The sequence below is a fragment of the Lethenteron reissneri genome, chromosome 51 (assembly GCF_015708825.2).
Source record: "Lethenteron reissneri isolate LAM-NWPU_2019-01 chromosome 51, ASM1570882v1, whole genome shotgun sequence".
Classification (NCBI taxonomy): Eukaryota; Metazoa; Chordata; class Hyperoartia; order Petromyzontiformes; family Petromyzontidae; genus Lethenteron; species Lethenteron reissneri.
The window spans coordinates 6,731,248-6,745,194 of NC_083829.1; the positions used below are offsets into that span (position 1 = coordinate 6,731,248).

Below are 13,947 nucleotides of genomic sequence, written 5' to 3' on the forward strand. Positions count from 1 at the left end.
CCGTGACAGCGCTACGCTGTCCCTGCACTCCTGCAGTGCAGCAGCAATGTCTCCCCATTACCTCTCCAGTCATACCAACATGCAGCAGGTCTTTTGGGAAGTTCCCTTAAAATGTGAATTATATTTAACAAAAAATTATTCAACCATTTTAATTTGTTCTTTATTTTTGTATTGTGAAAAGGGATATAGATGTATGCGTGTTAGGTTTGGAGTAGAGTTGGAATGACTGAAACATCCACAATTTAGTATGAATGCAAAAAGCCATTTTGATACACATTATTTTTGTGTTTTTGAAGAATGTGTGCCAGGTATAGAAATATTTTCTGGGTCACAGACCCAGATTAATCTATGCCCTGGTTACCTGAGTTTCAGAAAAAAAAGATATCTTTAGACTGGAGGAATCTGATTAGTTATGAAGCTCTTCACAGATGCCCAGAAGTAAAATTTGAGGGTCTCCCCACACCACCCAATTGTTGGTTATTTGAGCATACTTCCCCACGCTGGTCGGTGCACGTTGGTAGCAAAGGCGGGAAGCAACGATGTGGACGCAGATTGCACAGGACAGCAATGGGATTTGCTGCAGTGCCCCTTAACACCTGCGTTACGTGCACAGTGGTCGTCCATCCAAGCACAATCCAGGCTCTATTCTGCTTAGCTTTTGAGAGTCGGATTAGATTTGGCACATTCAGGGTGAACTGATCTTGAGCTTCATTGCTAGAAAACATTTAAAATGGTTTCCTGCGGTTGCTGTAAGCACAACTTGAATGGAAGTAATTTAATTACAGCCCTTCATCATTCCGTGCTGTGCAGGAATTGACCAAACCTGGGCACGGGAGTCAGTGAAGGCATACATGGAGAAGTACAGTACAACGGCTCTTGCTGCCCTTAATGTAGCCCTGCAGCAGCCGACAACTGTTTTACTGGTAGGAACCTCCTGGTTACACCAGCCCACGGGATTATTGTGTCCGTCGTGCAGGGAGGGGCTGGGTGGGGAGGGGAGGGTGGGGAGGGGCTGGTCACCCCGTGGTGCTCTTATAAAACTCAACGTTTAACCTACTCACGCCGGCTTGTGCCTGCCCTCACAGTCGGGCATATTTGAGGAATACACCACGCCGCCGTTGACCCTGGCCATTGACCGAGCAACCCAACGTTCCTACCAGCTCCCTCCGCAGGAATGTGTTATGCAGTGGGTGCTTTCAACACACCTGCACTGAGTAACCATAATAATTTTTTTTAGGGATGTCGAGGTCAAGGTTTAATCATAACATTTACCACATTTCCTCTCCCCTTGCAGAGGTAAGCTCATCTCACACAAAGCCTAATTAATGTTAACCAGGGCCCGTTTAATGATCTAATTAGAGGTCGTGAGCGACAATCGGCATCGCCACCTGCTTCACACCTCCAGGACAAAACGCAGGCACAAAGGGAACGGCTCCAATAACAGCTTCACTTTATTGGCAAAAATAAAAACGGACGCACAGAAGGAGCAGAACATATTACGGGAGAATCGGTGGCTGCCAGGGTGCTGGCACAGTCCCCATTTTGAGAGGCACCACGTGTGTGTGTGTGCGCGCGTGTGTGTGCACGTGTGTGTGTGTGCACGTGTGTGCGTGTGCGCGCACAGGCAATGACCGAGGCCTATCGTATCGCGTTTAAATGAATGCAGAACTCAAGTTGGTAACCGAGTTGACCCCCCCCCACCTAACACAGAGTTTTCATGTTCTTTAGACAAACCCGAGTCACCCGGCAATCCCTGTAGTTTTTTTAGACGATTTCTCTGGGCTGATTTCGCTCCGAGTGGCTCTGCCCGGATCCCCGACGTCAGAATGCAAGCCGAGGCCGGAGGGGATTCACATCACCGAACACGTTATGGTGAAACATAAAATGTTAACTTGTCGGAATTTTTTTCCCCCCCGCTTTTTTTGTTAAGACTCGATTTGTCCATCAACTCAAGTACCACGAGAGCAAGGGGGCCAACTGGAGGTGGATGCGAGTCGACTTGAATTCACCGTCCCGTGGAAACGAGGCGCAAGCAGCGACCAACCCCGGCCATCACAGGTAGAAGTCCGTGGCGAAGTCGTAACTGTCGTCGTTAGGCGCACGGGCAGCAGCTGGAGGGGCGGTCTTTGTGACAGCCGGAGTAGCGGTCTTTGTGGCAGCAGCTGGAGCAGCGGTCTTTGTGGCAGCCGGAAGAGCGGTCTTTGTGGCAGCCGGAGTAGCGGTTTTTGTGGCAGCCGGAAGAGCGGTCTTTGTGGCAGCCGGAGTAGCAGCGGCAGCAGCGGTAGCAGCTCGCGTCCTGCCGAGTGGTGTCCTCGTCACGGCTCCTGCAAACAGGAACAGGCCACGGGAGAGAAGCAGCTCATTACCGGTGAGCAGTGCATTGTGGGTGACCTACTTGGTTAATCTTTGATTAAATTCAACGTCATTTTCGGATTGTAAATGTTGTGGATTAGCTCTGTGCTAGTAACGAATTGGCCACGTTCTGTTTACGTGACAAACCTTACTAATTGTGTCGGGTGGTGGCGGGTTTAACGACACACATTTATGCGATCTAACCCAAAAAAACTAAATTTTGACTTAACTTTAGTAACTGCAGGAATACATATTCTTTGGTTCTTTTGGTAAGGTCACGTAGATCGAAAAATAATATTAAAAAGTGAATAAAAATAATAAAATGAAATAATAAAACGAATAAAATTATTTTAAAAAAATTTCACTTTATTTTAGTTTTTCTATCTACGTGACTTTACCGAAAGAACCAAAGAATACCGAAAAAACCTATATTATGGCTTAGCGTCTCACGTGCACGAACTAGGTGGGGATTGTTGAATCGTGTGACCATTAGGAATGGCGACGCCCTGGGGAGACCTTCACCCAGCAGCGGATAGATCATGGCCGACGACGATTCCGTTCAGATTTAACTACAGATGGCAACCCTTTGACCCCCTTCACTCGCGGTGTCGCAAACAGCGGCCGAGGTCCGGTCCAGGTTCTCCCACAGTCCCTACCCCCCCTGCCAGTCTCACCGTGATCTCTGTCAACGCCAGGCCCAGGAGCGATCGCCGCTTTTCCATTCCCCTCCGCCGTGACCTGCAAAAGCAACAACGTCGCACCGTGACTCAACAGGCATGGGGGCAGCACCCAAAGTTCGTGCAATTTAATCACGTAACTTCATACTGGTAGGAACCACCTGGTTCCATCAGCCCATAGGGGATTATTGTGTCCATCCATTGTGCATCCAAAAATGGGAGGGGTGGGGCTGGGTGGGGAGGGTGGGCTGGGTGTGGAGGGGCTGGTCATCCCGTGGTGCCCTTATAAAACTCAACGTTTAACCTACTCACGCCAGCTTGTGCCCGCCCTCACAGTCGGCCATATTTGCGGAATACACCACGCCGCCGTTGATCCTGGCCATTGACCGAGCAACCCAACGTTCCTACCAGCTCCCTCCGCAGGAATGTGTTATTTGTAACTCCTTACTCGGCAAAAACGTTACACCTCTCAAAGCACTCGGTAATTCTGCATCTACAATACATTACGTCGGTGATTTGAATGCACTTCGCCCATCAAGTTTGCCCGAGAGCTACGCTTTGCTCCACTCGACGAGTAGTGAATACAGAATATTTATTTATACTGGCGGAATCCGATGAGCTATAAAGCTCTTTTTCACAGATGTCCAGCAGGGGCACACGGGGTTAGAACATTACAACAAATAACACGACATTGAGTGCAGGAAGTATTGGAAAGGCGAACAAATCACTTAAAATATACAAATACATTTGTTTTTAATCTTACCAGGTAAAGTCCACCGAGGTATTAACTTATCTTCAGAAGCGACCCAGCCACAAATGACAGCTCAACAGAGTGGCTTAACGTGTCTGGGCACCATGGCCACGTGGAGTGTCCACACACGTGGAGGGCGAGTCCCAGGACGGGCTCCCATGTCACTCTCTGCCACTTCTGGTGGTGGCCATGGTGGTGTCGGCGGCAGCCAGAAATCGGGCGCGGCTAACCGCCGCTCCCCGTGAGTCAAATATAGGTTCGTGCACCACGCGCTGCGAACCCGGCGACCCCGAGTGAGATTCCCGCCCATAGCCAACATCAGTGGCGAGCGAGATCTGCACAAACACTGGGCCCCTAACCCCCCCCCCGCCTTCACCAACCAAGAGTGACCAGCGTGGTGAAGTATGCTTTCATCCAGCAGTGGATATAGAAAAGGAAAATAATTATTTAGTATAGGGCGGTGCTGCTGCCTTCATTTACTGATTTGAACATTCCTATGATCAGGGTTAGTCTATAATAATACGAATGCATAAATATAAATTCTTTGGCGGATAATAATTTCTTTATTTTAGATAATTATATTTAATTTGAGCTTTCAGTCTCTTTGAATTTGGGCTCTCAACTTGCTAAATAAAGGCTCTGACTGAGTGCAGAACAGAAATAAACCCACCTCTTCCATATCGTCATCTTCATCATCATCGTCTTCATCATCATCATCGTCCTCATCATCGTCCTCATCATCATCCTCATCATCGTCATCATCATCATCTTCCTCATCTATTGCCATGTCCTCAATCTTCTCGGCTTTGTTGTCTTCGGCCTTCTCGACTTTGTTTCCATTCCGTTGCTGCTGCCCTTTGCTGGCGCTGGCTGTTACCGCTTGCTGCTGCTGCTGCTGTTTCTGCTGCTGCTGCAGATGCTGCAGCTCCAGGTCGTTGAGGACCCCCTTGGTGGAGCCGTAGCCCTTCACAGCGATGCTCCCGGCCGGCATGGGGAAGCGGCACCCTGCAAGGGCGCGAAAGAAAAGTTTCAAGTTGACGTTGTTTGCCCAAGTGAGGGGTCTGAGGAGCCCAGGAGAGTCTGATGCAATAGTGACCTGGGGGATATTAACTTTGCCAGTATTTGGCGATGATTGCTGCTGCTGAGTGTGTGTGTGTGATCCCAATTGAGCGATGATGTCGTCACGGGCATTTAAACTAAAACTGAACAATTAAAAAATGTTAGCAGGTAAGGCCCACTGAGCAATATCGCTCTTTTTAAGAAGCGACCTGGCTATCAGAAATGGTGGCCGGGGCATTGAACTTCAACAATTGCGCTACCGCTCACTTATTACAACATTGCCATGGTTTTATTACCGATTACTGGGGCATTGATTTTATCAATTTGGCCAGTTTCCTTTCAGATAAACCCTTAACAGCGATGCAACTTTATACGAACATTGAATTTGGATTTGGTCATCTTGACGCGAGTTATCGCGTACCCCACGTTACAGAAGGACAAGGCAGAAGGGCAGACACAGCTGACGCATCGACACTTTCGACCTTCGTTGGAAAGTGTCGATCATAAAATCGTACAATGACATTAATTACGCAGTAATGGGAAACTATTATTGTAACTCATCATTTCATCATGAAAAATAAAAAATATAATGCTGCGGCAACACTAGCTCGTACGTCTCTGCGTCGGTGTGTTTGTACGGGCTTAACAGGTGCTTGATAACGGCATTTGAACTTTATCCCGGTACCCTGGGGTACCACAGTACCCCGGCTCTCGCACAATGTCCGTGATGCAGTCTTTTTTAGTCTGTTGATGGTCGGCGATGCGGCAATCAAACTCATCCCGACGAGCTATACACGATGCACTGGTCAAAGTTACATTTTTCGATAACGGATTTTTTATGCTGTTTGGCGTTTCGACATTGCGGAGTAGCACTGATTTCGGATTGATTGGTACCCCAGTAGCGGAGTTAAGTACACCCCTGGAAAAAAATAGTGTCCCAAAAATAAAATATGTAATTGCCTCGGCCATTTTGTATCATTTGTTACCCCGGGGAACCGCCATAAGGATCATTTGCGCCAACCGTCTTATGTGGGTTACACGGGGGACCGCGGCAAACTACATGCGGGGGATGCGAGCGGATGTGGGCAAGGGACCGTGGCACACGGTCAAGACTCACGTGACAGCGTGTCGGCGTTGGCAGTGTCCAGCGCGGCACGGTCGTAGTGCAGCGGGGGGGATTCCAACTTCTTCGTGGTCTCAGTGACCGCCAGATCCGCCGGCACGCTCGTGTGGAAACTCAGCTTCCCACTGCGACGCAAGTCACAACGATAGCGTCGCATCAGCCCGATTGCATCACGTTTGCCCACGCACACACACACACACGATAGCCAGCTGGTTAGCGCTTTGCCTTTGTGTCCATATATATGCACAAACAAGGGGAATGGTGGTGGTAGTGGTTTACGCATTGAGCTACGAATCCGGTGACCCGAGTTTTATTCACGCTCGTGACCAAAAACTGTGCCGAATATCTGGCCACCCATCCCCTGGCGTGCAGTGCCGGCCTTCAATGGTGCTTGCTGACAGCACTTGTCCCAAAAGCCTATTCAGGTGATACGAAAACCTTTAATTCTGTTGCGTGTGTTGCGTGCGTTGTGTGTGCGTTGCGTGTGTGTGTCGCCACACGCACCAGAGCCAGCTGGAGAGCACTGCCCTGTCTCGTGTGTGTTGCATGTGTGTGTGTTGCGTGTTGAGTGCGTGTGTGTTGCATGTGTGTTGAGTGCGTGTGTTGGTTGCGTGAGCGTGTCGCCACACAGCTAGCTGGAGAGCACTACCCTGTCTCGTGTGTGTTGCGTGTGTGCGTGTTGAATGTGTATGTTGCATGTGTGTTGCGTGCGTGTGTTGCGTGCGTGTTGCGTGCGTTTTGAGTGCGTGCGTGTTGCGTGTGTGCGTGCTGCGTGTGTTGCGTGCGTGTGTTGAGTGTGTGTGTTGAGTGTGCGTGTGTTGCGTGTGTGTTGCGTGTGTTGTATGCGTGTGTTGCGTGAGCGTGTCGCTACACGCACCACAGCCAGCCGGAGAGGGCTGCCCTGGCGGCCGCCGCGTGGTCCGGCACGCCGCCCTTCTTGAGGTGCCCGCGCCGCCTTGCCAGCAGCTCCAGGAACTCGCTCGTGTTGCAGAAATCCGGCACCATGTAGTGAAGCATGATCTGTGATGGCGGACGGGAGGTTAACTTAGCGACGAGCAGCATGCGCAGCCGCAAAAAACGCATCGGGAATGGCCATGATGGTGCCGTCTGTCGTTTGCCTCGAACCGCCGGGTTCAGTGTTGCCGTTCGACGGGCGGCCGCGGGGAGGCACCTGCTGCATGTTGCACCGCTCCAGGATGGCGTCGAGCTTGCGCACGGCGTCTGCGAGGTTCACGCCGCTGGCGTGCAGCCCCCGCAGCACGAGCGCCACCTCGGCGTTGTCGGCGCTCGGCAGCACCGGCGGCGAGTCCAGCATCCGCACGCTGTGGTTGCTGAGGCACACCTCCTGCATGGCCCTGTGTGGAGCGCCAGTGGTAACACCGTTACGCGGTGACGTGGTTGCACCGTGACAAGGTTGCGCGGTTGCAGGGTTGCGCTGTTACAGGTCTGTACAGCGGCAAGGTTGTGCGATTGCAGGGTAGCGCGGTTGTGGGGACATGTGGGCAGCATTTAAACACTGCAATATTCGCAACTTAAAACTTATTATCTTCAGGGTAATGACGCTGCGCTGTCTTGACACGAGTTTGAAGCTTTATTCATGAGAATAAGAAAAATAAAATTCAGGTCACGGGTCGCGGTTACATGAGCGAAGCACTACGTGTCGGGCCACACCTGGTGACGGCAGCGTTGGGCCCCACATTGCACAGGCGCGTCTTCCGCAGGCTGTTGATGATGCTGCTCTTGCCGACGTTCGGAAACCCTGGCGCGGCACACGGGAAAGAAAGAAACGGTGGGGATGAGTGAGCGGGGCGGGGCGGAGGCAATTTTCATGGTTACACAAGGAGGCCCGGTCAGACGCTGTGCCGGCACCGCTGATATGCTGGGTTTGAATCCGGGGGGGCTACACCGCCACGGCAAAATCTTGGATGAACAACAGCAGATTAAAGATGTAACTTTAGATGTTGTTATCCACTCAATTGTTTGTTCAGAAGCAGAATGTATCTCGTCTATTCCTCCTTTAAAGGAGTGAAGACAGCAGCGGGGTATTGTGGTCGATGGTTTTGTATTCGTGGTCGCACTTGCAGGCCACCGAATCTTAGATGCGCCGCGTCAGATGGCCGCATCGGACACGCCACGGCGAAATATGCGGGCCATTGCGGGGAGATGTCTCGGTCATGCTCACCTACTACGGCCACCCGGCTTGCGGTGGCGGCAACGGCAGGGGTGGTGGCGGCGGTGGGGTCTTCTGCGGTCGCGGCAATTTCGGCGGCGGCAGCGTCTTCGGTGTCTTCGCCAGCGGTAGTGGTGTCAGTAGTGGCGGTGTCAATGGTGGTGGCGTGCTTGGAGCGCTTGGAGCCGCTGCCACCATTGGAGATGGGGCTGTGGTGGTGCTGCGCCAACCCGAGCAGCAGCCCCATGAGCGCTTCCTCGCCAACGCTGCGGCTCACCAGTACTTCACTGCCGGGCAGCTGTGCCTTCACCTGCACCGTGCCAGCGAAGCGACAGCACCAATCAATCACCGTCAACTGGACCGTGGCATTCCCGTTTCGTGTTGACGTTTGTGGCCGTACTGGACTAGAAAAGGCACTAGCAGGTGGAAGGAAGCGATGGCGAGGTGTGGTACCAACAGCAAAGGCATTGGGCCATGATGACCTCTTGACCTTGACACTTTGCGAAAGGTAATAGGTAATGCAAGCAGTAGTGTGACCGGTAGTGTGACTGGTAATGCAAGTGGTGCCGCAGTAGTGCAAGTGATAGTGCTGGTAGTGCAGCAGTAGTACGAGTGGTAGTGTAAGTGACATCTATGAAAAAAAGCTTCATGGCTCATCGGATTCCTCCAGGAGAAATATTGTGATCTGATCTGACAGTGCAAATGGTGCAGCAGTAGTGCGAGTGATAGTGCAAGTAATGGATCAGAAGTGCGAGTGGCGGTGCCAAGTGTATCGCACCCCAATGCCCGGCAGCTGTGTGGAACACTTGAAGAGCACGGTGGGGTGCTCCCTACCCAGGAATCCGAGCCACTTCTCTGCGCTGTCCTTTGGCACCAGGTCTGAGGGCAGAGGGAGGGCAGGAGAGTAGAGACAAAAAGGGCAGGGGGCAGTGGGAGAGGAATGTTAACCATGGCCAGAAGAGAGAGGGGAGGATAGACTGGGCCGGATATCACTCTCCATTCACTGGCAGTGACCAGCGTGGTGAAGTATACTCAACCCCCATCACCAACATGCCATGGAGAGGGCTTCATCCAGCAGTGCATTGACAAAGGGCTGTCGTTCACGATGATTGCATTATGATAATTATTCATGATGAACAGACGTGTTACAAAACCCGTCTGGCACAGAGTGAAAGATTAGACGAAAAATTATCTGCAGGAACCCTCTATCGATCTCCCTCTCACGGGAGCCCTTTCGCGAGCAGTGGTGGTGAGCGAGCGGTTGCAGGGCTGCACCTGCGCCGACTGCGAACGCTGGTGACGTCGCCGGCTCTAGGCGGCCGTGTGCGGTGAAAAAGGGAACGCGATCGTGGCGCTCACCGATCTTGTTGAGCAGGAAGACGAGCGGCTTCCCCGCCTCCAGCACCGTCTGCTCCAGCTGGGGGCAGCGGCAACCGAGGGGGTCGCGCGCATCCAGCACCAGCAGCACCACGTCCGCCAAGCCCAGCACCTGCCCAGCACCGCCGCCACCATCGCACACACAAATCAATTCATTAGCACATCTGCCATTCGTGGAATTATTTCGCATCGCACATAGCTGACCGTGCTAATCAGAAGTGTGGGGAAAGGACAACAAACTAAACACAAAAACCAGTTCTCAAAAATATGAGTTTTCAATCTAGATTTAAAAGTGCATTGCTCCGGTCGTTCTGTAATAACGGAAGAGCGTTCCAGACGGCCGCAAAAGCCCATCTGAAAGGGAGCGATGCGGTGACCGTCTTTGTTCAATGGTTAGCCAAGAGCCGCTGCTGTAAGGATGAGCTATGCGCCACAGACCGATACAGTAGTGTCAGTCAGGGACGATGTCTGCTCTATGGCTCTTAAGCGGATTTACCCAATGCACTGCTGATAAGACCCAGATAGTCAAAACCAGAAGAACATTTCTTTGAAGGAAATGCTGTTTGATAATAAGGTCTGGTTATATATACTTTCACCCATAATGCACAATTGCAATGGATGAGTTTTTTACTGAACTTGGTGATTTGTAAGTAAATTTTTTAAATATTGACCGATATCGCACATAGCCTGCTTAAAAAAAATAACATTACGGGATCTTTAACGTCCAATGAATGTGAGGCAGGTGACAATGGTGTTGCTGCTGCTAATGACGATGATGAGACCCTCCCGATCGCTCCACCTGCCTTGTGCAGCTCATTCAGAAGCCTCTTGTTCAAAGCCTCTGGTTTTGTCTTCATAGCCACGGGGTCCTGTACGGAGACAAAGAGACAGATGCTCAAACAGCGTAACCACAGCCCCACGTCTGCATGATTTTGTTCGTTCATGTGTACTCATGCGTGTGTGTACCCGTGTGGGAAGCGGTAGTGTAGCAATTACCATGCTGCACTACGAACCTGGCGACCCGGGTTCGATTCCCGCTCACAGCCAACTTCAGTGACGATTACCTGAACCGGTCCTGGGCCTCCCTAAGGCTGACTCGGCCTCAAATGAGTACCTGATGTGGTGTGTAAACATTGCCACTCGGGAGACAAAGGCGGCTGGGCGTGGTGTTGGCCACCCACCCCCTCGTGTACCGTGCCAGCCTTCATAGGTGCTCGCTAACAGCACTTGCCCCAACAGTCTGTGAAAGCTATACGGGGGATCTTTGTCTTTGTGTGTGCACCTTTGTGGAGAGGCGATCCGTCTTGCGCTCGGTTCTCTTACTGCGCTCATCCCGCTTCTTCTGCAGCTCTTTTTGCCTCGCCTCTTTCCTTTTCACCTTCAGCTCCTCGGCCTGCTCCCACGCAGAGACACACGCACAGATGAACACACAGATGAGCACGAGTTTGTTTGCCTGCGCTAGGTGGATTGTTAGTGCGCAGGACTGTGCGAGAGGGCGACGGCTTGTGGAAGTTCTTCCTTCAGGAGTGGACTAAATTGTGGCGGACAAAGACGATTGAAAAGATCCATGTTGGATTGAAATTGTACTGCTATGAGCCTACCCCCCCCCCAACCGTGGTTCGGACATTTCAACCCCCTACGGCGCCCCTGATGCTCTCCATCGTTTCCCGGTCGTTCGTCCGTCCATGGGCCCCACCTGCTGTTTTTTCAACTCGGCATCACGCAGGACGGCGTCCTTGAACGGCGCCAAGTTGGGCACGCCGGGGTCCTTGCGAGCTCGTCGCGCGGCGCTCCCTGCCCCCGTTCCCTTCTTCTTCGCCTCCTTGCGCTGCTTGCGCTTGTGCTCGCGGACCTGGGTCGAGCGTGGGAACGGAGAGAAGTACACAAAAGATGTTAATCACGTGAGTGGACAGGTACATAGACCCGACGCAGCACGCACACTCCCAAATACATGCATACGGGCGCAAACACATGGAAACATACGAATATCCCCCGTGTAGCCTATACAGGCTATTGAGGCATTAGGAGGTAGTGTGATCAGCACCACGCCTGGCCGCTGTTATCTCTCCAGTGGTGATGTTTATACACGTAGGCTTTCGCGACCAATATTACTCATAATCAACGTTTTTGGGTTAGATCGCGTTATTTATAAATGTGTCGTAACCCTCCACCATCCGACACGGCCAATCAGCAATAAAGTGTCACGTTGACAAAAGACAAAAAGTTCACTACTTTCGCCCACCGGTATTGAAGCAAGAAGCCACAACATTTTCAGTTTTTGAGTACGACGTTTCGGCATTGCCCGATGATGCTGGATGCAATTACCAGCGAAACGTCGTGCTCAAAAATTGTAAATGTTGTGGTTTCACGCTTCAACACACCGGTGGGCTAAAGTAGTGAACTATTTGTCTTTTGTCAACGTGACACTTTTTTGCTGATTGGCCCTGTCGGGTGGTGGAGGCTTACGACACATTTATAAATAACGCGATCTAACCCAAAAACGTTGCTTATGAGTGATGTTTATACACTACACCAGGTCCTCATTTGAGGCCGAGTCGACCAAAGAGTCCCAGGAGCAATTAAAATTTTCGTCACTGACGTTGGTCGTGAGCGGCAATCGAGCTCAGGTATCGGGTACGTAGCGCAGTGCGCTAACCACTGCGCCACCACTCCGCAGATGGCCAGCCCAGCAGCCAATCAGTTGAACCTCCTCGCAAATGACCACGCAGCTGCCCTTCCCCTCCCTTGCTCGTTCCGGTCGCGCGCAGAAACCGTTCCTTGCCTTTTTCTGGATCTTGAAGCGCTTGGAGCAGGTCATGCGCTTACTCGCCTTCTTCAGCTCTGCGGGGTGGGTACGGACGAGAAGATACCGGTGAGGTCGCGGTGAGAATTGGCGCGGCAGATGAGAGCGAGCAGTTGCGATCACATGGGCGAGAGCACATGTGAGATCTTTGGGAACTACATTATACAGGTGGGGCGACGCAAGCGAGTGCAGGTGAGGATGTGGGTCATTCATAAAAGTATAATTGCGCAGGTGAGAAAGCACGTGACGAGGCAGGTGAGCAAGACACGTGATGACACGGGTCATGGTCGGAAGTGAGGGTACGGATGATGATCGCACGTGATGACACGGGTGATAACACTGGTCAACACACTTTTTCTGGCATAAGGTATTCCAACGGTTTTAAGGTAATTTTGGGGTGCTGATTCCAAATCTGGCATCAGTATTTGTCTATCCCATCAGGTTTTTGAGATATCAAATATTGCATTTTCAATAAAAACTGCAGAAGAAAAAGATTCAATGTGGATATCTACATAAAATTATATTATAAACACACTATCCTAAAAATACAGCACCATATTTTAACGCTAAAGCAGTCACTGACTCGCAACAATTTGCAATAATAAGTGATAGTTAATTTCGGGTAAAATCAATGAAAATGGGGGTATGCCGATAGCATAAAATGAGATGTGATAGAGCAAATCTGAGCTCAGATTTGGAATCAGCACCCTGAAATTAGTCTAAAACAGCTGCAAAAGTCCAGGCCAGAAATTTTTGTTGTTGTTGACCAGTGTAATCGCACTGGTGATGTTCGCAGGTGAGATTAAAACCCAACACCAGAGGCGACGGCCTTCACCCAACAGTGGATTGACCATGGTTACTGACGATGACGATCCTTAACGGATGCACCCACCTTAATAAAACACACGAATTGGGATTCTCAATTAACACATCCATTAAATTAATTAACAGTTAACGTAATAACCCAACGTAAGGGTCCCCCTAACGCATCACAGCGACCCGAAGAACCCCCAACAGCCTTCGTGCTGAGCGTTCCATGTGCAAGGGCCTACACCGCACGGCCTATCCTGCACCACCAGGGCCGCTACGAGCACGTGGGGAGCATGGTCTGAAAGGTCGCCGGCCGTGGCCCTCGTCCCCTTCCCCTCCACGGCGCCAACGGGGAGCTGGCGGCGCGAATGTAATGGAGGAGCGAGTTGCCGAGGCGACGAAACTTACTCGGTCTCTTCATGGCTGCAGCGGAGGAGGCAACGTGGTCGCCTAGGTTGGAGGAGGAAGTTGTGACCCCTGACCCGGAACTGGATGTAGCGTTGGGTGCGGGTGGAGGGGGGAGAGCCACGTGCTCGCCGGGTGGGCAGCGCGCGAGACCGCGGGTTCGATTCCCACTCTTGGCGTAAATAATTAATTGCTTTAAATGTTTTTTTTTGCAAAATGGTTATTGATGTTCAAATATTTTGCCACGAATATATACTTTGATTTTAATCACGGTGTTCGATGTATTCATATTTTTTCATGTTTTAATTTTAATTCCTGTACAGTATGTTTTGTAATGTATTACGATTACTTGAATGTTTGTATCACCATATTGCAATAGCTTGATCAAATAACACGTGTGTAGCATAGCACAGCTGTATG

The 13,947-nt window shown here is 51.1% G+C and overlaps 1 protein-coding gene across 2 annotated transcripts; it reads right to left on the reverse strand.

Moving 5' to 3' along the window:
* Positions 1-1,439: 1,439 nt before the first annotated feature.
* On the reverse strand, positions 1,440-13,610 carry GNL3 (G protein nucleolar 3). 2 transcript variants are annotated; one of them, XM_061572736.1, is made up of 16 exons: positions 13,531-13,610; positions 12,292-12,350; positions 11,206-11,361; positions 10,792-10,902; positions 10,313-10,378; positions 9,492-9,621; positions 8,911-9,011; positions 8,145-8,442; positions 7,634-7,721; positions 7,134-7,317; positions 6,840-6,982; positions 5,957-6,087; positions 4,451-4,785; positions 3,027-3,090; positions 2,242-2,324; positions 1,440-2,169 (listed from the first exon to the last, which is right to left on the reverse strand). In XM_061572736.1, the coding sequence occupies exons 1-16, from the start codon at positions 13,541-13,543 to the stop codon at positions 2,053-2,055; spliced, it is 2,079 nt and encodes a 692-aa protein (XP_061428720.1). In that variant the 5' UTR covers positions 13,544-13,610; the 3' UTR covers positions 1,440-2,052. The 2 variants fall into 2 exon arrangements, with proteins under 2 accessions (XP_061428720.1, XP_061428719.1); XM_061572735.1 differs by having other exon boundaries at positions 1,440-2,324.
* Between the last annotated feature and the right edge of the window lie 337 nt (positions 13,611-13,947).